This window comes from Saimiri boliviensis, chromosome 3 (genome assembly GCF_048565385.1).
Source record: "Saimiri boliviensis isolate mSaiBol1 chromosome 3, mSaiBol1.pri, whole genome shotgun sequence".
Taxonomy (NCBI): domain Eukaryota; kingdom Metazoa; phylum Chordata; class Mammalia; order Primates; family Cebidae; genus Saimiri; species Saimiri boliviensis.
The window spans coordinates 143,941,524-143,964,767 of record NC_133451.1 but is presented as its reverse complement, the minus strand read 5'-3'; the positions used below and the strand labels follow the sequence as shown (position 1 = coordinate 143,964,767).

At 37.3% G+C, this 23,244-nt stretch overlaps 1 protein-coding gene and 1 pseudogene across 1 annotated transcript in view; both read left to right on the top strand.

Annotated features, from left to right (window-relative positions):
- Positions 1-4,864: 4,864 nt before the first annotated feature.
- Positions 4,865-23,244, top strand: part of C3H4orf51 (chromosome 3 C4orf51 homolog) — a 67,775-nt gene continuing 49,395 nt past the window's right edge. The window contains exons 1-2 of the mRNA XM_003928004.4: positions 4,865-5,154; positions 20,143-20,216. Coding sequence (XP_003928053.1) covers positions 4,922-5,154; positions 20,143-20,216 — 307 coding nt within the window. The 5' untranslated portion in view covers positions 4,865-4,921. The remainder of the gene's footprint in view (positions 5,155-20,142; positions 20,217-23,244) is intronic.
- Positions 16,511-17,344, top strand: LOC120367723 (small ribosomal subunit protein eS4, X isoform-like; annotated as a pseudogene).

Here is a 23,244-nt window from a genome sequence, read left to right as displayed (position 1 = left end):
GATGTTAAAAGCACTGAGAAATCTTACAACAAAGAACGTGTTTATCCCAAATTGTTCTAAACTTACTTACCATGAAACCCTGTTAATTAATATGTATTGACATCTCATTCGAATAATCAGCTTACGTTCAGAGAGAAATCTAGTCAAGGCCAGATCACCAAAGGCTCCCATGAACCAGGTGAAATGAACACCCCCTTCTAGTTTTATTTGATGTGAGGTCACTTGGTAAGTTCCTATTTTCACAAAATCATACTCACAACCCAGAGTTTGTTGTCACAGTGTTCTTGATTTTTTTTGTCACATTTAACACACTGGTGATTAAACAATACAGCTTGCCATAAATCAGTTACAAAAAGGAAGTTTTAGTGCAGATTTTCCAACCTGGAAGTCAGACCATATAAGTCAGTGTCCATGGAAAGTTAAATATCTGATAAAATGTCAGAACAAAGAATGAGTGTGAGGTCCTCTAGAATAATTATAGATTAAACACTTATGATAATCAATTCAATTAGTCTGTTCACTTATTCTCTAATTTTAAGTCCAATTTATTTTTAACAGACTTGTTCAACATCTAGTGGACTGCTGAACTAAGCCATAATTCTATCTAAACCCAAGAGTCGACATTTTCCCTTAAGTTTCACTTTTGCTTTTTGAGGTTATAATTATTAAAATGATATCATAACTGATTATGAGAAAAGTAAAATATTATAGAGAACAGGAAAGTGATAATAAAGTACACTGATAGCATAATGTATTTGTAAAAGACCTCGTTTTATTTCATATTCATTTATAGACTAGCACGTAATTTGAGAAGAAAATTTTAAAATGTTTCCTACAAATGATCTTTCACAATTTTGTCTATTTATTTTCCCTCAAAATAATACATATTGCTGGCAGAGTTTTCCTTAAGCAGCTGCTACCTGATACTTAGAGGGTTGATAAGACCTAGACAGCCCAGTGTTCCTTTCTCATCTTCACTCTTTATCTTCATCATCTTTTATTAAAAAAAAAAAATAGAGATAGGGTCTTCCTCTGTTGCCTAGGCTGAACTTGAATTCTTAGGCTCAAGTGATCCTCCTGCCTCAGCCTCCTAAGTAGCTGGGATTACAAGTGTGTACCACCACCCCTGGCTTCTTTCATTTTTTTATCTCATCTGGAGTTCTCCAAAAGTCTTCAATTCCATGATAAAAAGTAGCTAAGTCTGCCAATATCTGCCTAATTCTTTTTCTAGGACAAAGATGCTTGTGTTTCAAATTTCAACGTTTTAAGGAAGAAACCGTAAGGAAACATACTAACAAGTATTTGAAAATAATCTCATTCTGAGATCAACATACCACATAGTCTGTCAGCCTGATTTTATAAGTCTTCAAATTCAACCCCTGAAGCAGCGTTAATTGTATTCAAAGACCGATTGCAGCAGAATCATGTAACAATATGAAAATGCAGATCCCTCGGCTTATCTCAGATCTATAGTCTCTGAAGGCAGAGCTGAGGGTTCTGCAGGTTTAATGGGCCTTATTGGTGCTGATCAAATTAACTACGGAATTTCTTTTTTTCAGCACTTAATGATAGCTCCACTTGCAGAGTTGCTAATCAGTACTTCTGGCATGAGGGTGCTGGAGTGAAGTGGGGAAGGTACCTGGCATCTGTGTTTACTAAGAATTCTGAGGGTTACTTGAATGCACACTGGGGGGTTGAGAATTAGTGTACCAACAGCTAATTAAAAAAAAAAAAGAACAAATGTTGAAAGATGTATTTGATTATGATTTGCCAATGAATTGTTTTTTAATCTGGAAAAGTGAGGATGGGCAAACATAATAATCTGATTTCCAGTAATTATTAGTGAAGGATGGAGGGATTCAAGTGAATAGAAGATCAAAAGCTATGACTTCTCAACATAAAAAAGTTCATGGTTTCATTTCCATGACCTTAATTCTCTCTCCCTCTCTCTCTCACGCTTTTTTTTTTTTGGAGGAAATACACTTTTTAAACATTTCAATAGTTTTTGGGAAAACAGGTGGTTTTGGTTACATGGATAAGTTCTTTAGTGGTGATTTCCAGGATTTTGGTGTACCTGTCACCCAAGCAGTGTACACAGTACCCAATATATCATCTTTTATCCCTCACCCGCCTCCCACCATTGCCCCAGAGTTCCCAAAGTCCATTATATCATTTTTATGTTTTTGCATCTTAATACTTAGTTCCCACTTATGAGTGAGAACATATGATGTTTGGTTTTCCATTCCTGAGTTACTTCACTTAGAATAATGGCCTCCAACTTCATCTAGGTTGCTGCAAATGCCATTACTTTGTTCCTTTTTATGGCTGCATAGTATTCCATGGTATCTATATACATCACATTTTCTTTATCCACTCATTGGTTGATAGACTTGTTGGCTGGTTCCATATTTTTGCAATTGCAAATTGTGCTACTATAAACATGCATATGCATGTGTCTTTTTTCATATAATGATTTCTTTTCCTCTGGGTAGATACCAAGTAGTGGGATTTCTGGATCAAATGGTAGTTCTACTTTTAGTTAAGGAACCTACATATGGATTTTTGTAGTAGTTGTTCTAGTTTACATTCCCACCAGCAGCATAAAAGTGTTCCCTTTCCACCACATCCATGCCAACATCTATTTTTTTTTATTTTTACATTATGGCCATTCTTGCAGGATTAAGGTAAAATCTCATTTTGATTTGCATTTCCCTGATAATTAGTGATGTTGAGCATTTTCCATGTGTTTGTTGACCACTCATATATCTGCTTTTAAGAATTGTTTATTCATATCCTTAGTCCACTTTTTGATGGGATTATTTGTTTTTTTCTTGCTGATTTCTTTGAGTTCCTTGTAGATTCTGGATATTAGTCCTTTGTCTAGAACAAAAACTTTGCATGGTTTGCAAATATTTTCTCTCACTCTGTGGGTTGTCTGTTTACTCTTCTGATTATATCTTTGGCTGTGCAGAAGCCTTTTAATTTAATTAGGTCCCATCTATTTGTCTTTGTTTTTGTTGCATTTGCTTTCGTGTTCTTGGTCGTGAGGTCTTTGCCTAAGCCAATGTCCAGAGAGTTTTTCCTATGTTATTTTCTAGAATTTTTATGATTTTGGGTCTTAGATTTAAGTCTTTGATCCATCTTGCGTTGATTAACATAAAAGATGAGGATCCAGTTTCATTCTTCTACATATGACTTGCCAATTTTCCCAGCACCATTTGTTGAATAGGGTGTCCTTTCCCTATTTTATGTTTTTGTTTGCTTTGTCAAAGATCAGCTGGCTGTAAGTATTTCGCTTTATTTCTGGGTTCTCTGTTCTGTTCCTTTGGTCTATGTGGCTATTTTTATACCAGTACCATGCTGTTTTAGTAAGTATAGCCTTGTGGTATAGTTTGAAGACGGGTAGTGTGATACTTCCAGATTTGTTCTTTTTGCTTAGTATTGCTTTGGCTGCACAGACTTTTTTTTAATTCCATATTAATTTTAGGATTATTTTTCTAGTTCTTTGAAGAATGATGCTGTTATTTTGATGGGAACTGCATTGAATTTATAGATTGTTTTTGCCAATATGGTGATTTTCACAATATTAATTCTACACATCCATGAGCATGAGATGTGTTTCCATTTGTTTGTCTTATCTATGACTTCTTTCAATAGCGTTTTGTAGTTTTCCTTGCAGAGATCTTTCATTACCTTGGTTAGGTATATTCCTAAGTATTTTATTATTTTTGTAACTGCTATAAAAGGGGTTAAGTTCTTGATTTGATTCTTAGCTTGGTTGTTGATGGTGTATAACAGCGCTATGGATTTGTGTACATTGATTTTGTATCCTGAAACTTTACTGAATTAATTTATCAGACCTAGAAACTTTTCAAATGAGTCTTTAGGATTTTCTAGGTATATGATCATATCATTGGTGAACAGCAACAGTTTGATTTCCTCTTTACTAATTTGGATGCTCTTTATTGCTTTCTCTTATCGGATTGCTCTGGCTAGGACTTCCAGTACAATGCTGAATAGAAGTGGTGAAAGTGGGCATCCTTGTCTTTTTCCAGTTCTTGGGAGGAATGCTTTCAACTTTTCTCCATTCAGTATAATGTTGGCTGTGGGTTTTTCATAAATGGCTTTTCATATTTTGAGGTATGTCCCTTCTATGCTGATTTTGCTGAAGGCTTTTGTCCTAAAGGGATGCTGGATTTTGTCAAATGTTTTTTTTTCCTGCATCCATGACCTTAATTCTTAACCCTGGCTGCTCTTTAGAATCCTCCAGGATTAAGCTTTAAACAAATAGTGATGCCTGGGCCCTACTCCACACCAACTAAATCAGAATCTCTATGGTGGGGGCCTAGACTCCTGCTTATTTTAATGGCTTTCACGGTTACTCAAGTGTGTAGCGAGCCAGAGCACCACTACTCTGTGACATATGAGAAGCTGTTGAGTCACCTGCTATTGCTGACATTATAAGCAGTTCATGTTCTCTTTCAGACACTGGGATGCTAGGTCTTTAGGGGAAGTGAATGCTTGGCACTGTTCTTTCATCTCTTGTTTCCACTTCTGGAACCACCATCATTAGGAATTACTGCTTTATTCATGATAGCAGTAATATACAAATAATTTTGCCACCTGCTTTCTTGCCATAATTACAAAGCAGCATATTTCTTAAAGTCCAGAAAGTTATGTAACTTACAAATTTGTTAGTTAAAATTTCCCTCCCTTGGGAGGCAAGGGGGTAGCGTTTGCGGAATTTTGTGATTCGTTGCTTGGCAACGATATCTAAGAGTTAAGCTTCTGCACTCTGTGAACTGTTGAGTCACAAAGTTTGGTGAGCCCAGTCAATTGCTTCCTGCTACTAGAAGGAAATTAGTTCTTCATTATGCAGAGGACTTGACAAGTTGTCATCCAGAGTAGGCCTTTCGTAGTTATGTCACACTTCTTCTACTTGACTCCACAAATTCTTCTGCCCTTTAGCCCTCTTACTTCTCAAGAGTTTGATCTGATCAGACGCAAGGCTGGAGCATCTTGGCAGGATGAAACTCGATGGTCAGATTCTTCTGTGACAACATACACAGGCAGTTACCGGAAGAAACAACTGGACAAGTCCATGTGTAGCCGATTTTCTTTAAGAGCAGGACAGCATGAGCCTGAGTGTAAACAGTAAGATTTCTTTGTAATTTGCACCTGGATATATCACTATAAATAGACAAGAGTGCTCTTAGAAGAAAGAGGTATTGTAGACCCTGGAGAGACTTCATAGACTTTAACCCTCTGTATTTTCTTTTATAAATGTCAGCAGGAAGAAGAGCTAAATGTCAGTGACCAGCTGAAATTATGATCTTATTCTCTATTTAGTACTCTGAAAGTTACATATAGCTACCTACTCCTGAAAGGATATGGATATGAATATTTGACTAAATTTTGGAAATTTTGGATTCTCTTTTCAGCAAAAAGGTGCTCCTGAGAATTTTGCTTTGTGTCTTGATTAGTTTTCTGGCTTTTGGGAGCTTAAAATTTCCTTCAGAGCAGGAGGAAATTGACTAAATCCTCTCCTACTCCCTACTTGTGGTTATTGCATTTTCTGAGTGTTTACTGTAAGCCAGGCCCTGTGATAAGCCCATAATCAAAAAAATTAATTTCAGTTCGATACACTGACTGCAACTATAGAAATAAGTAATCAGCACAAACAAAGGAGATTTTGTGGGTGTCTGGTGGGAGAGGGAGTGTTGTGTGTCGGAAGAGAGCTCGGTAAAGCAGGTTTCTTCTAAACTGGTTTGGAAGGCAAGTGAGGTGGGGAATGGAAAAGCACATTGCATGGAGAAAAAACATTCAGCCCCAAGCACAATCAAGGAGCTGCAAGGAGCTCAGCAGTACATTTGAGAAAGTAAAAGTAGGGATGTGGAAAAATGTCAGGACTCATTATGAAATCTATCCTTCTGTATATATTAATTGGTAAATATTTTACTCAAATTCTTGAAACCTATTTGATAATCAGTTAAATTATTAACTTCAACTTCAGATATGAGGAATAACCCATGTAATACCCTGATAAATATTAGTTATATTGCCATCCAGGCCTTTCCAAATTATCAAAACTAAGTGCTTAACGCTAAAATGTCTCAGAAGTACTTTCCAATTGGGTGCCTTGCCTGGTTTAGTTTAATAAACTATAATTTCTGCATTTTAAAAATAAATCTCAATGATGTCGACACTTAATTCGCTTTGGACATCCTTTACTAATTTTGTGATACTTGAGGTTCCTCTTGGCCAGATAGTGAAGTTGTCTTAGTCCATTTTCTGCTACTATACCAGGATACCACAGACTGGGTAAATTATAAACAATGGAAGTTTATTTGGTTCATGGTTATTTGAAGGATGAGAAGTCCAAGAACATGATGCCAGCATCTGGTGAGGATCATCCTGTGGCAGAGGGTGAAAGGTGAAAGAGAGCACTTGCAACAGAGAAAGATACCAGAAACTGAACTTGCTTTAAAACAACCTCCTCTTGAGATAACGAACCTGCTTCTATGATTAATCTATTTGTGAAGATACCACACTTATGACCCAATCACCTCTGATTAGGCCTTACCTCCCAAAACTATTGCATTGGGAATTAAATTTTTAACATATGAACTTTTGAGTGACACACTCAAACCGTAACAGGAGTCTGTAAGCACTACTGAGGTCTTTTCTGAAAATAGTGTTTGTAACGAAGGTGGTATCCAAACAGATCCACTTACCAGAACAGGAAAAAAAGGTACTACATTTAATAATTCTGAAAAAAATATAAGAATAAGACATCTGGTGAAACTGTATAGAAATCTAAATTTTTTTCTTATTCAGAGTGTGATCATTATGTGAATCATTCCAACCAAGGCGGCCCTTGACATTGCAAACCACAAAAGAGCATGAGCTGTGAGGTTCATCTGTTTTTGGAACCTCAGAAATGTAAATATATTCTTTGCACAACTATTTCTTATTCTATTAGAAGCTAAGAAGCAGCAAGTGTTATAAATGAGGATGAAGTATGGATTGAGCTCATTTTGAAAGTACTGATTATATTCTAAATTTGCTTTTGTTTTTAATCTTTTTCATGGCTAATTTTAGCCCCAAGGACAAATGTCTTTGTAAGTTCTGAGCAAAAGCTATTTGATTAAAATTCTGTAAGCCTATAGAGAGACATTTTACATTGCCATAAAATCAGAATGGTCCAAGGAGAATTATTGGGACAAACATAAAATGATTGCTCATTTAAAGTGGGTTAAGTCAGGAAAGAATTAAAATATACAAAACAGTATACTTTTTATTTATCATTTTTATTTACCATACATTGAATATTCATATTGTGTGAGATAGAAGAAACTTGGTAGAAGTCCTGATTATTTGGTTCTGAACCAGTGTTAACCACAGATATGTAAATTTATAAACATAATCAAAGGAATTCTGCATTTGGAGTATAGAGATTAGCGTGATACAGACCTTAAGCTATTATGAAATACTGGTGTCAATCCCAGTTGTCTGCCAAGGTTAAAACAAGGGAAGAGTCACATTTTGAAATTCTTAAGCCAGGAATATGGCTCAAGTATAAATTATTAAGTCTTGATTCTTTGTGTATTCAAGACAAGGAATGGAATGGCATACAAATTGGGAAGGAAGAAATAAAACTGTCTTTGTTTGCAGATGACATTATTATCTACAAAGAAAATCTGAAAGAATCAGAAAAAAAAAAAACTGGAACTAACAAGCTATCACAGAAAGATGCAGAATATAGGGTTAATATATAAAAATAAATTACTTTCCTATATATGAGCAATAAACTAGTGGAATTTTAAATTAAAAACATGATGCCATATACATTAGCATCTCTCAAAGTTAAATACTTAGGTATAAATCTAACAAAATATGTACAAGATTTATATAAAATTTTATAAAACTACAAAATTCCAATGAAAGAAATCAACCAAGAGCTAAATAAATGGAGAGATTTTTCTATGTCCACGGATAGGAAGACTCATTATTATCAAGATGTCAGCTCTTCCCAAATCGGTCTATAGATTAAATGCCATTCCAATCAACAAACTAATTCTAAAGTTTATATGGAGAGGCAAAACACCAAGAATAACCAACACAATATTGAAGAAGAACATAGAGTTGGAGGACTGACACTATCCGACTTTAATGCTTATTATAAAGCCAAAGTAATCAAGATAGTGTAGTATTGGTGTGAGAACAGATCAGTGGAGCAGAACAGAGATCCTAGAAATAGACCCACATAAATATAGTCAACTGCTCTTTGCAAAGAAGCAAAGGAGCAACTATTGTTCTTTTTCACAAATGGTGCTGAAACAAATATTCACATGCCAAAAAGTTAACTGAGACACAAACCTTATACCATTCACAAAAAATTGACTCAAAATGGATCATAGACCTAAATGTAAAATGCAAAACTATAAAACACCTAGACGATAACAAGAGAAATCTTAAATGACTTTGGGTATGTCAATAGCAATGACTTTTTAGATACAACACCAAAGGTATGATCCATGAAAGAAATCATTGATAAGCTGAATTTCATTAAAATTAAAAACATCTGTTCTGAGTAGGACAATGTCAAGAGAATGAGAAGAGAAATCAAAGACTGAAAGGAAATATTTGCGAAGCGCACATTTGACAAGGAGCTGTTATCCAAAATATACAAAGAACTCTTAAAATTAAACAATAAGAAAACAATCTAATTACAGAATGGGTCAGCAGGGCGAGGTGGCTCACACCTGTAATCCCAGAACCCTGGGAGGCTGAGGCGGGCAGATCATGAGGTCAGGAGTTTGAGAACAGCCTGGCCAACGTGGTGAAACCCCATCTCTACTAAAAATGCAAAATTTAGCCAGGCATAGTGGTGGGTACCTGTAATCCCAGCTACTCAGAAGACTGAGGTGTATGTTGCAGTGAGCCACACGATTGCACTCACACTGCAGGACAGTGTGAGACACTGCCTCAAAAAAAAAAAAAGAAAAAAAGCAGGGGTGGCCAAAGAGGCCAGGTGCAGTGGCTCACACCTGTAATCCCAGCACTTTGGGATGCTGAGGCAGGAGGATTGCTCTGAGACCAACCTGGACAACATGGTGAAAATCCATCTCTACTAAAATACAAAAAATTAGCCAGGTGTGGTGGTGTGCACCTATAATTCAAGCTACTAGGGAAACTGAGGCAGGAAAATTGCTTGAACCTGGGAGGCAGAGGTTTCAGTGAGCTGAGATACTGCACTCCAGCCTGGGCGACAGAGCGAGATTCTGTCTCAAAAAAAAAAAAGGGGGTGGGGGGCCAAAGACTTTAAAAGACACCTCACCAAAGGGATATACAGTTACACCATTGGCAAATAAGCGTATAGAAAGATATTCCACCACAACATACGTCATCAGGGAAATGCAAATTAAAATAACAATGAGATACCATTACACACCACTCAGGAGTGAACCCCTAAGGTAAACTATGGGCTTAGGCTGATAATTGATGTGTCTGTGTAGGTTGATCAATTGTAACAACTCTGGTGGGAGATGTTGATAATGGGGAAGCTATGAATTTGTAGGAACAGGAGGTATATGGGAAATCTCTGTACATTCGTCTTAATTTTGCTATGATTGAAAAGCTGCTCTTAGAAAAAAAAGTCTTTAAAAAATTGAAGCAGAGGAAGCTGGGGAGTGGCAAGGAGGGCTGCTTTAAAAGGGATGGTCAAAAGGCAGGAAATATTACTATGGTTAAGGAAAGACATTTTCTAATAATAAATGAGTCAACCAAATAGGAGAATATAGCAATCCCAAATGTGTCTGCATCTAATAACATGGTCTCCAAGCTTATTAGATAAAACTGAAAGAGCTGAAAGGAGAAATAAATACACAATCATAATTGAACATTTTAACATACCTGTCTCAGTATCTGATGGAAAAAGACAAATCACTAAGAAGGGCAAACCAAATTTGAACATGACTAAGACACTTGTCCTAATTGACATAACTACCAACCACAGAATATACATTCTTTTCAGGAGCATATGGAATATTTTCAATAACTGACTATAACTTAGGACTTTTTTTTAACAATTTTCCAATAATTTAAATCATGCAGAGTATGTTTTCTGACAAGTGTTAAGCTGGAAGTCAATGACAAAAACAAAACTAGAAAATGTCTAAATATATAGAAATATAACAATACACTTAAAGCAGGAAAAGCTGCAAGACCAACCTCTCAAACACTGAACTGTGAAGGAAGGGGTGATTTATTCGACTGGGAGCAGCGGGGCATAGTTGCCTAACAGCCAAGCTTAGCTCACAAAGAAAGTCCCTGCCCTTTCAAAGCTTACAACTCCAGAAATTACATGTAAAATGGTCTTGGGCTTACAACTCTAGAAATTACATGTGAAAGGGTCTTGACCCATGAAGTAGGCGTGGGGTGGGTGTTTGATCCTGTTTTAGTGAAAACAATGCCTTCGGAGAGATTCCTCAATACCATACCTGTATGATTATAGATTCTAGATGGAATTGTGGTTAGCAATAGGGGTCTTATCCTTAACCAGGCTGGCGGCACCAACTGGTCCCTTCTCTGGCTAACTTCTAACTTCTCCTTTTGAGATGCAATATACAAGGCCGAAGGTAATTAAGGGTCTCCTTCCTCACACTTATATAACCCATGAGTAAAAATTAAATCACAATGGAAATTAGAAAACAATATTTGAATTGAATAATACATAAAGTATGATAAATAAAAGACTTGTGAGAGCCAAAAGGTGGAAACACCCCAACTATCCATCAATAGAGAAATAAACAAAATATGGTACATACATACCATAGAATATTATTCAGCCTTAAAAAGGAATGCAATTCTGGCACATGCTACAACATAGATGCACTGAAAAAAAAAAAAGCATCGAAAGCTTTATGCTAAGTGAGTGAAGTCAGACATAAAAAGACAAATTTTGTATGAGGTACCTAGGCTAGGCAGATCATAGAGACAAAAAGTAGAATACATGTTACCAGAGGCTAAGAAGAGGGGGAAAAGGGAAGTTGTTACTTAATAAATACAGAGTTTTTGTTTGGGTTGACCAAAAAGTTCTAGACACGGATAGTAGTGATTATTGCACAACATTGTGAATGTTCTTAACTTTCACTGAATGTACACTTACAAATAACTAAAATGATAAATTTTCTGTTGTGCGCATTTTACAATAATCATAATAATGAAAACTTGTGAAGGGTAGGACTTGTAGAGTGCAGAGACAGGGCTCGTGTATATCCATCCCTCCATATACCTCTGCATATTCATCCCTTGCACAAATTGTCAAAATCAACTTTTTTCAAAACTCTGGAAATTAACCAAATGGTTACAGCAATCTGAGGAGTGTATATTCAAGAAAACTACAAAACTCTGGTTAACAACGGTGAGGTTTCCATATTGTAACTTGATCACTCCCATCCCCTTGATAGTCCTTGAGAGCAATGATGGTTACTACATTTGTTTGATTGTGAAAATGGTAAGTTCTTTTTTAAAATAAAAGTTCTCAAGTGACTCTCCTTAGAAGTTATCATAATGAAGCACTGATGAAAGTATGTTTAATAAGTGCTCCAGGTGAATCTTACGATCAGAAAAAAAAGAAAAATGCTGTTTGGAAGAGGGTGAAAAATCTGTTCGAGCCACGTGGCAGCCTGACACAAAACCCATGTCACTCAAAGGGCTCTGAGGAGTCACTCTTTCAGAAGACATTGGTTCCCTTTACTCTCTGTGAAAGAAAAGGAAATCTTGGGGCTCCCAAATCACTAAGCAAAAGGGAAAAGTCAACCCAGGAACTGCTTAGGGCCAACCTGCCTCACATTCTTCTCAAAGTCACCCCTCTGCTCAATGAGATAGATGCATATCTAATTGCCTCCTTTGGAAAGGTTAATCAGAAACCCAAAAGAATGCAACTGTTCAGCTCTCATTTGTCTGTGACCTGGTAGTTCCCTCCCTTCTTTGAGCTTCCTGCCTTTGCTTCAAGTTGTCCTGCCTTCCAGACTGAACCAATATACTTCTTACATACATTGATTGATGTCTCATGTTTTCCTAAAATGCATACAACTAAGCTGTGCTCCAACCAAGTTGCACACATGTCCTCAGGACTTTCTGAGGCTGTGTCATGGGTGCACATTCTTAACCTTGGCAAAATAAACTTTCTAAATTAACTGAGACCTGTCTTTAATTTTCAGGGTTCACATATTCTTTTCACTAGAGGACAAAATTTACTTTTCTATGTCAATCTTGGACTCCTTCAACTGACCTCATTGTTGCTTAGGAGGAAAACAAACCCAGAAAAGAGAAAAAAGTTGTGATAACTGTGATTGAGCCTTTCAGAATAGTCCAAAATTGTTTGAAAAGCAATCATTTTCCTTTCTGAATTGGCAGTTATAGAAACAAATTCCTGAGTGAAAAAGCAGCAGCATGGCAGGTTCTGCTTCTCAGATAAAGTAGCAATGTGCCGGGGCTCACAGAAAGCTGCAGGACAAACAGGGAGCAAGAGTTTGTTACAGCAGCAGTAGAAAAGTAATACAGGTGGAAGGGAAAGCGGAAACATTTTTGTAGCAAAGAAAAAGTATAAATGATTTTTATAATAAAGGAAAACATAACATGATACAAAATTTTTAATAAATGTTTAAAATAAAAGAGGAAATTAAAAAGTTAGCACTTACCAGTAACAGTTACAAATGATGTTAAAAAATGCCACATACCAGCCTGGGCAACCTCATCTCTACAAAATAAAAAATAAAAGAATAGCTAGGTGGAGACACATGCCTTTGTAGTGAGACCTCATCTCTACAAAAATTAAAAAAAAAAAAAAAATAGCTGGGTAGTAGTGACACATGCCTGTGGTCCCAGCTAATCGGGAGGCTGAGGTGGGAAGATCACTTAAGCCTAGGAGGTGCAAGCTGAAGTGAGCCATAATTGCACCACTGCACTCCAGCCTGGGTGACAGAGTGAGACCCTGCCTCAAAAAAAGAAACAAAACAAACAGCAACAACAACAAAAAATGCCACCTACAACATGGTTAAAATAGGTCACATCTCTAGGAAGAAATGTAATCAAAGATGTGCAAGATCTCCACACATAAAACTAAAAGACATTAGAGAAAATAGAAGTAACTGAAAAGGAGATGCAAACCATGTTCATGAATTGAAAGATGACTGATGTGGTTTGGCTCTGTGTCCCCACCCAATCTCATATCTAATTGTAATTCCCATGTGTCGAGGGAAGGTCCTGGTGGAAGGTAACTGGATCATGGGGGCAGTTTCCCCCATGCTGCTTTTGTGATAGTGAAAGAATTCTCATGATATCTGATAGCTTTAAAAGTGGCAGCTTCCCCTGCATGCCCTCTCTCTCCTGCCACCATGTAAGATGTGCCTTGCTTCCCCTTTGCCTTCTGCAATGACTATAAGTTTCCTGGGGCCTCTTCAGCCATGTAGAATTGTGAGTCAATTAAATATCTTTTGTTTATAAATGACCCAGTCTCAGGTAGTATCTTTATAGCAGTGTGAAAATGGGCTAATGCAAGAATTTTGTAAAAATGTTAGTTCTTTTCAAGTTGATTTACAGATTTTATACAGTTCCAATAGGTGTTTTTGTAGAGCTTGACATAATGATTCTAAAATTTATGTGGAACTACAAAGAGCCAGGAAATAGCTAAGACACTCTCAAAAAAAAAAAAAAAAAAAAAAGAAAGAAAGAAAGAAAGAAAGAAAAAGGTGAGTGTCTAAGGTAGGATGCTTTTACGAAACAAGAATAAACAAAGACCAGTGGAACAAAATAAAGAGCCCAGAAACAGACTGATGCATATACAAGTACTTGATTCATTTAAAATAAAAAAGCAGAACAGCAAAGAAAGGCTATGTTTTTAATTCCAGGTAGATTAATTCAGATGAATTCAATATCAAAGTGTAAAAGGCAAATCAATGAAAAATCATTAGATGACAATATGGAGAATATTTTGATGATTTCAAGGTTGGCAAAGATTTCTTAAACAGAACACAGAAAGCACTAACCACAAGGAAAAAGTTAGGTAAATTTGGAAATACCTTAAAATTAAGTAGTTCTATTCAATCAAATACAATATTAAGGGTATATAAAAAGGCAAGCCACAGAGAAGAATATATTTCCAACTTAGTGACTGACAAAGGGCTTGCATCTATGAGAGATATATGTACCTATATACATATATATGTGTGTGTGTATATATATATATATATATATATGAATTTTTAAGAACTCTTACAAATTAGTACCAAAAAAAAAAAAACCCACAACCCACTAGAAAAATAGGAAAGAGGCTTCAAAATTAAATTAATAAAACAAGATATCCAAATAACCAATAAACATACCAAAGGTGCTCAACCACATTAACAATCATAAAATGCAAATTAAAACCACAAAGATCTTATGCTAAATACCCTCCAGAAAAGGTGAAATTTAAACAACCGTTAATATTAAGTGTTTAGACCAATGGCACAGAATAAAGAACCCAGAAATAAAGCCACACACCTACAGCCAGCTGATCTTCGAAAAGGTCGACAGAAATAAAAAAGGGGAAAGGACACACTAATCAATAAACGGTGCGGGAAAACTGGCTAACTATAAGCAGAAACATAAAACTGGACCCCTACCTTTCACCATATAAAAAAATTAACTCAAGATAGATTAAGGACTTAAATGTAAGACATCAAACTATAAAAACCCTAGAAGATGCTTGGTGAGGTGGCTCACACCTATAATCCTAGCACCTTGGGAGGTGGAGGTGAGTGAATTACCTGACTTCAGGAGTTTGAGACCAACCTGGCTAACATGGTGAAACCCCATTTCTACTAAAAATAAAAAAATATTAGCCAGGCATGTTGGAGCACGCCAGTAATCCCAGGTACATGGGAAGTTGAGGCAGAAGAATCACTTGAACCTGGGAGGTGGTTTGCAGTGAGCCAAGATCGCACCATTGCACTCCAGCTTGGGCAACAAGAGAGAAACTCCATCTCAACAACAACAACAAAAAATTCTAGAAGAAAACACGTAGGTAACACTCTTCTGGACATTGGCGTAGGCAAAAAGTTTATGACTAAGTTCTGAAAAGCAAATACAACAACAACAAAAAAACCCTGACAATTGGGATCTAATTAAACCAAGCTTCTGCATAGGAAAAGAAACTATCAATAGAGTAAACAGATAACCCACAGAACGGGAGAAAATATTTTCAAATTTTGCATCCCACAAAGGACTACTATCCAGAATCTATAAGGAATTTAAATCAACAAGAAAAAACTAAATAACTCCTTCAAAAAGTCCACAAAGGGCCAGGTGTGGTGGCTCACATCTGTAACCCCAGCACTTTGGGAGGCCGAGACAGGAAGAAGATTGCTTGTCCTCTGAGTTTGAGACCAGCCTGGGACCACAGAGGGACCCCATCTCTCCAAGAAAAAAAAAAAAAGAAGAAGAATTAGCCAGGTGTAGTGGCATATGTCTGTGGTCCCAGCTACTGAAGAGGCTGAGATGGGAAGATTGCTGTGAGCTATGATCATGCCACTGCACTCCAGCCTGGGTGACAGAATGAGACTTTGTCTCAAAAAAAAAAAAAAAAAATTGCACAAAGGACATGAATAGACACTTCTCGAGAGAAGACACAAGTGGCCAACAAACATATGAAAAAATGCTCAGCCTCACTAAGCATCAGAGAAATGCAAAGAAAAACCACAATGAGATATCATCTCATATCAATCAGAATGGCTATTAATCAAAAAAAAAAAAAAAAAAAACAGATGTTGATGAGGTTACAGAGAAAAGGGAACATTTATACACTGTTGGTGGGAATGTAAATTAGTTCAGTTCCTGCGGAAAGTAGTTTGGAGATTTCTCAAAGAACTAAATATAGAACTACCATTGACCCAGCAATCCCATTACTGGGTATATATCCCAAGGAAAGTAAATCATTTCACCAAAAAGACACCTGTGATCAGATGTTCATTGCAACACTATTCACCATAACAAAGACATAGAATAAACCTAGGTGCTCATCAAAGGTGGGTTGGATAAAGAAAATGTGGTGTGTATACACCATGGAATACTACATAGCCATGAAAAAGAATGAAATAATGTCCTTTGCAGCAACATGGGTGCAGCTGGTAAATGAATTAATGCAGAAATCGAAAATCAAACGTAGCATGTTCTCACTTATAAGTGGGAGCTAAACAGTGGGTACACATGGACATAAAAATGGAACAGTAGACATTGAGCAATCCAAAAGGTCAGAGAGGAAAGGGAGCAAAGGTTGAAAACTATCTCTTGGGTACTAAGATGACTGTTTGAGTGACAGTTTCAATATAAGCCTAAAGTTTAGCATCACACAATATATTCATGCAAGAAACCTGCACATGTACTCCTCGAGTCTAAAAAAAAAAAAAAAAAAAAAAAAAAGCCTACTAAGTGTTGGTAAGGGCTCTCTCCTTGCCTAACAGCCATGGCTCGTGGTCCCAAGAAGCATCTAAAGTGGGTGGCAGCTCCAAAGCATTGGATGCTGGATAAATTGACCGGTGTGTTTGCTCCTCGTCCATCCACTGGTCCTCACAAGTCTAGAGAGTGTCTCTCCCTCATCATTTTCCTAAGGAACAGACTTAAGTATGCCCTGACAGGAGATGAAGTAAAGAAGATTTGCAAGCAGCGGTTCATTAAGATGGATGGCAAGGTCCGAACTGATATAACCTACCCTGCTGGTTTCATGGATGTCATCAGCATTGACAAGACAGGAGAGAATTTCCGTCTGATCTATGACACCAAGGGTCGCTTTGCTGTACATTGTATTACACCTGAGGAGGCCAAGTACAAATTGTTCAAAGTACAAAAAAATCTTTGTGGGCACAAAAGGAATCCCTCATCTGGTGACTCATGATGCTCGCACCATCTGCTACCCTGATCCCCTCATCGAGGTGAATGATACCATTCAGATTGATTTGGAGACTGGCAAGATTACTGATTTCATCAATTTGACACTGGTAACCTGTGTATGGTGACTAACCTGGAAAGAATTGGTGTGATTACCAACAGAGAGAGGCACCCTGGATCTTTTGATGTGGTTCACGTGAAAGATGCCGATGGCAACAGCTTTGCCACTCGACTTTCCAATATTTTTGTTATTGGCAAGGGCAACAAACCATGGATTTCTCTTCCATGGTTTGGAAGAGAAAGGGTATCCGCCTCACCATTGCTGAAGAGAGAGACAAAAGACTGGCAGCCAGACAGAGCAGTGAGTGAAATGGTCCCTGGGTGATATGTTAGATCTTTATGCGTAATTAAAAATCATGTGGCATGATTTTAAAAAAAAGTGTTGGTAAGGATGTCTAACAGTAAGAGCTCTCATATACAGCTGATGGGAATGTACATCGATGTCACTGTTTAGAAAAAGTTTGGTTTTACTTTCTACAGTTGATTCTATGGATAGCTTAGACCTAGCAATTCTACTCCAACTGAAATGCACTTTCACATGTATGTCGAGAGACATATATGATACTGTTCTTAGCAGTATTTTGCATAATGGCCAAAAAAACGATAACAAGCAAAATGTAGAATAAGTACTATTCATTGACAGAAGAGTCAACAGTGGTGTTATCATCAATGGAATACTATATAGCAATAAATAAGAACAAACTATGGTTCCACTCAATAATCTCACAAATATAATGTACATTTTGAGCTAGATGACATGCTATACAATTCTATTTATATAAAATTAAAGAAAAAAAGGAACATTACAAACCATCATGTTTACTGATAAAATATATTAAAACAAGCAAAGAAGCGGTTCCTGCAGAAGTCAAGAAACTGGCCCGCTTGCCACCTGTATCAGAACCATCTGCTCCAAATGTACTAAAGAATCCTTGCTGGCTGGGCACAGTGGCTCAAGCCTGTAATCCCAGCACTTTGGGAGGCCGAGGTGGGTGGATCACGAGGTCAAGAGATCGAGACCATCCTGGTCAACATGGTGAAACCCCGTCTCTACTAAAAATACAAAAAATTAGCTGGGCATGGTGGCGCACGCCTGTAGTCCCAGCTACTAGGGAGACTGAGGCAAGAGAATTGCCTGAACCCAGGAGGCGGAGGTTGCGGTGAGCCGAGATCGCGCCATTGCACTCCAGCCTCGTTAACAAGAGCGAAACTCTGTCTCAAAAAAAAAAAAAAAAAAAAAAATCCTTGCTGAGAGTTGAGCTAAAAAATCTGCACTTTTAAATCATACCCCCAGGTTAGAAGAACGATGCAGGGTAGGCCACCAACCCTTGTCTCAGGAATTATTAGGACTGATCTGTATGCTGATTACATGTGTAGGAATATTTTAGGGCTAGTTAGGCTGACATCAATTCCACTCTACCCCTACCTCACAGAGTCACAGGTTTGTGAAGCTTGAGGTCCCTCCTCCCTCAATCAGAGCCCCTAAAATAATTACTACTATGTGTTGCACTCTAGAAATTGATGACTTTGTTCATTCTGTATAAAGTAATCTGTTCTTGCCACCCAGTCTCTGCTTGCTTAGAGTGTCATATTTGGATTCAAGGAAACTAGGATACAGATGTGTTTCAAAGGACGCACACTGCATCTGTGAGCCCCCACGTTACTCCACTGATATTAAGTTTTTAGTTTTTTTCAGACACCAACATAATTGCTGTAATCTTTCTTATCTCATTCACAGCACTTATCTTATTTTGAAAACAACTCCCTAGAGAAACATTCATAAATCCCTTTGAAATAATTACGAACTTAATGTTTGAGCTTTTCATGCACAGAAGTTGAAAATATTACCCTTTTATGACAAATTAGAGAACAAACAAATCACTAAAGATGATAAAATCCAACTTTAGTTTATTTAATGGGATTGTGGGATTATTGTTAGGAGTATGGAGAGAGAGGAAGAGAAGAAACAAATATTTAAGAAACCAAATGAAAAGATTAATGATTCATATTTCTCTGAGTAAATATCCAGTAATGGGATCACTGGGTAGAATGGTAGTTCTGTTTTTAGCTTTTTGACAAATTGTCATACTGCTTTCCACTATGGTTGAACTAATTTACCCTCCTACCAACAGTGTACAAATGTGCTCTTTCCTCTGCAACCTTGCCAATATCTGTTATTTGTGACTTTTCCAATAATAGCCATTCTGACTAGTGTAAGATGGTATCTCATTGTGGTTTTAATTTGCATTTCTCTAATGATCAGTGATAATGAGGTTTTTTTTTGATATGCCTTTTGGCCACATCTTCTTTTGAAAAATGTCTGTTCATGTCCCTTGCCCGCTTTTTCATGGGATTGTTTGTTTTTCTCTGGCAAATTTGTTTAAGTTCCTTATAGATGCTGGATATGAGACCTTTGTCAGATGCATAGTCTGCAAATATTTTATCCCATTCTGTAGATTGTCCGTTTGCTCTGTTGATAATTTCCTTTGGTGTGCAGAAGCTCTAACTAGATCCCCTTTGTCAACTTTGACTTTTGTTGTGATTGCTTTTGTTGTCTTTGTCATGAAATCTTTGTGGAATATAAATCATTCCGCTCTAAAGACACATGTATGCAAATGTTCAATGCTGCACTATTCACAATAACAAAGACACAGAATCAACCTAAATGCCCATCAATGACAGATTGAAGAAAGAAAATGGGGTACATATGCACCATGGAATACTAAAAGAGAACAAGATCATGTCTTTTACAGAAGCATGGATGGAGCTGGAGTCCATTATCCTTAGCAAACTAATGCAGGAACAGAAAACTAAATCCTGCATGTTCTCATTTATACGTGAGAACACATGGACACAAAGAAAGGAACAACAGGCACTGGGGTCTACTGGACAGTGGAGGGTGGAAGGAGAAAGAGAAGCAGAAAAAATTGCTATTGGGTATCAGGCTTAATACCTGGGTGATGAAGTAATCTGTACAACAAACCCCCATGACACAACTTTTATCTATATAACAAACCTTCACATGTGCCCCCAAACCTAAAATAAATGTTAAAAAAAAAAAGATGAATGGAAATCCCTGTAATCCATAGATTTCACGTGACTTATAAATCCATAAATTTGTAACTTGTTTCTTCCATTTGCTCTCCTTAGGATGCCATTGCCAAATAGTTCTGCCCGTAGTCTTCCCCGCTGTGCTGGTACCCAAGAGACTGCAGATGTCAAAAGTAAGTGCAATATGATCCATTTCTGGGCCCAGCCCTTTTGCCAAAGTTGCTGTGTTTCTTGGAGATTCTTTTTTTCTCTTGCTTTACTGAGGTATGATTGACAAATAAAAATTGTAGGCCAGGTGCTATGGCTCATGCCTGTAATCTCAGCACTTTGGGAGGCTGAGGTGGGCAGATCACTCGAGGTCAGGAGTTCGAGACTAGCCTGGCTAACATGGTGAAACCTTGTCTCTACTAAAAATACAAAAAACCTCACAACAATTAGCTGGGCCTGGTGGCACATGCCTGTAATCTGAGCTACTCAGGAGGCTGAGGCATGAGAATCACTTGAACCTGGGAGGCGGAGGTTGCAGTGAGGCAAGATCGTGCCACTGCACTCCAGCCTGGGCAACAGAGCCAGACTCTGCCTCTAAAAAACCAAAACAACAAACAAAAAAATCGTATATATTTAAGGTGTAAAATATGATATTTTGTTATATGTATACATTGGGAAATGATTATCACAATCAAGCTAATTAGCATATCAATCACCTCACATAGTTACTGTGTGTGTTTCGTGTGTTGAGAACAATTAAGATCTACTCTCTTGGCCGGGCACAGTGGTTCATGCCTGTAATCCCAGCACTTTGGGAGGCTGAGATGAGTGGATCTCTTAAGGTCAGGAGGTCAAGACCAGCCTGAACAACATGATGAAACCTCATCTCTACCAACAATACAAAAATTAGTCAGGTGTGGTGGCAGGTGCCTGTAATCCCAACTACTCAGGAGGCTGAGGCAGGAAAATTGTTTGAACCCAGGAGGCAGAGGTTGCAGTGAACCAAGATCATGCCACTGCAGTCCAGCCTGGGTGACAGAGCGGACTCCATCTAAAAATAAAAGAAAAACAACAACAAATCTACTCTCTTAGGAACTTCTTTTTTGAGACAGAGTCTCACTCTGTCACCCAGGCTGGAGTGCAGTGGTATGATCTCAGCTCACTGCAACATCTGCCACCCAGGTTCAGGTGATTCTTGTCTTTTACCCTCCCAAGTTCCTGAGATTACAGGCATCTGCCACCATGCCTGCCTAATTTTTGTATTTTTAGTAGAGATGGGACTTCACCATGTTGGCAAGGCTGGTCTCGAACTCCTGATCTCAAGATCTGCCCAACTCGACCTCCCAGAGTGCTGGGATTACAGGCTTGAGCCACTGCACCCGGCTTTCTTAGCAAATTTTAAGTATACATTTTAATTAACCATAGTCACTATACTGTACATAAGGTCTGCAGAATTATTCATCTTATAACTGAAAACTTGTACTCTTTTACCAACAAATACCCATTTATCTTACCTCACACTCCTGGTAACTACTGTTCTACTATGCTTCTGTAACTTCAACTTTTTAGATTACACACATGAGTAAAATTAGGCAGTTTTTGTCTTTCTGTGGCTGAGTTATTTCACTTAGCATAGTGTCCTCCAGGTACATCTATGTTGTCACATAGACCAATTTGTCCTTTCTTTGAGGCTGAATAATTTTCCATTGTATGTATATACCACATTTTCTTTATCCATTCATTATTGATGCCCACATAAGTTGTTTCTATATCTTGACTCTTGTGAATAATGCTGCAATGAACATGAGAATGCAGGTATCTCTTCAAGATCATGATTTTATTTCCTTTGCGTATGTATCAGTGAGATTGTTGGATCATATAGTAATTCTATTTTTAATTTTTTTGAGAAACCTCCCAATTAACATTTCCATCAACAGTGCATAAGGGCTTCCTTTTCACACGTTTGCCAACACTTATTTTTTGACTTTTTGATAACAGCCATTCTAATAGCTGTGTGATATGTGGTTGCGGTTTTGATTTGCATTTACCTGAAATTAGTGAGATTGAGAACCTTCTTATATACTTGGCCATTTGTTTGTGTTATTTGGAAAAATGTCTCTTGAAGTTATTTTCCCCTTTTTAAATCAGTTTTTTTCCTTGCTATTTATTTACATGAGTTTGTAAAACAAAAGTATTTGAGACAGGTCTCAATCAGTTTAGAAAGTTTATTTTGCCAAGGTTAAGGACACGTCTGTGAACAACAGCCTCTGGATGTCCTGACAACATCTGCCCAAGCTGTTAGGGTACAGCTTGGTTTTATACACGTTAGGGAGACGTGAGATATAGGTCAATACATGTAAGAAGTATTTTGGCTCAATTCAGAAAGGTGGGACAACTCGAAGCAGGGATTTCCAGGTCACAGGCAGATTTAAAGATTTTCTGATTAGCAAATGGTTGAAAGAGTTTTTATCTAAAGACCTGGAATCAAATAGAAGGGAATGTCTGGGTTTTGATAAAGGGATGCAGAGTCCAAGACTTTATCATGTAAATGAAGCCTACAGGCAGGCTTCAGAGAGAATAGATGGTATTTCTTATCAGATGTTAAAAGTCTGTTCTATCAGTCTTAAGGTCTCTGTGTTAATGTTTATGAGACATGTCTGACCCCCACTTCCCATCATGGCCTGAACTAGTTTTTTGCGACAATTTGAAATGCCTTTGGCTGAGGGGAGGGTCCACCAGTCAGGTAGGGGGGCTTAGAATTTTATTTTTGGTTTACAAGTTCATTATATATTTTGATTGCTACAGTTTTCTAATATAATTTGAAATTAGGACAAATGTTTTCTCTTGCTGCTTTCAAAATTCTCTCTTTGATTTTTGTAAGTTTTGTTACTGGTGGCAAATATTAACTTCTTATTTGAGATATGATTTGCAAATATTTCCCCTTATTCCGTCAGTTTTCTTTTCATTTTGTTGATTGTTTCCGTTCCTGTGTAGAAAGTTTTTGCTTAATATACTTCCATTTGTTTATTTTGCTTTAGTCGACTTTGCTATTGATGTTATATCCAAAATTCACTGCCAAGACCAATGTCAGAAAGCTTTCTCCCTATGTTTTCTAGGAGTATTTTGTTTTCAGGTTTTATTTTAACACTCTAATCTATTTTGAGTTGATTTTTGCGTACACTGTAAGATAAGAGTACAATTTCTTTCTTTTCT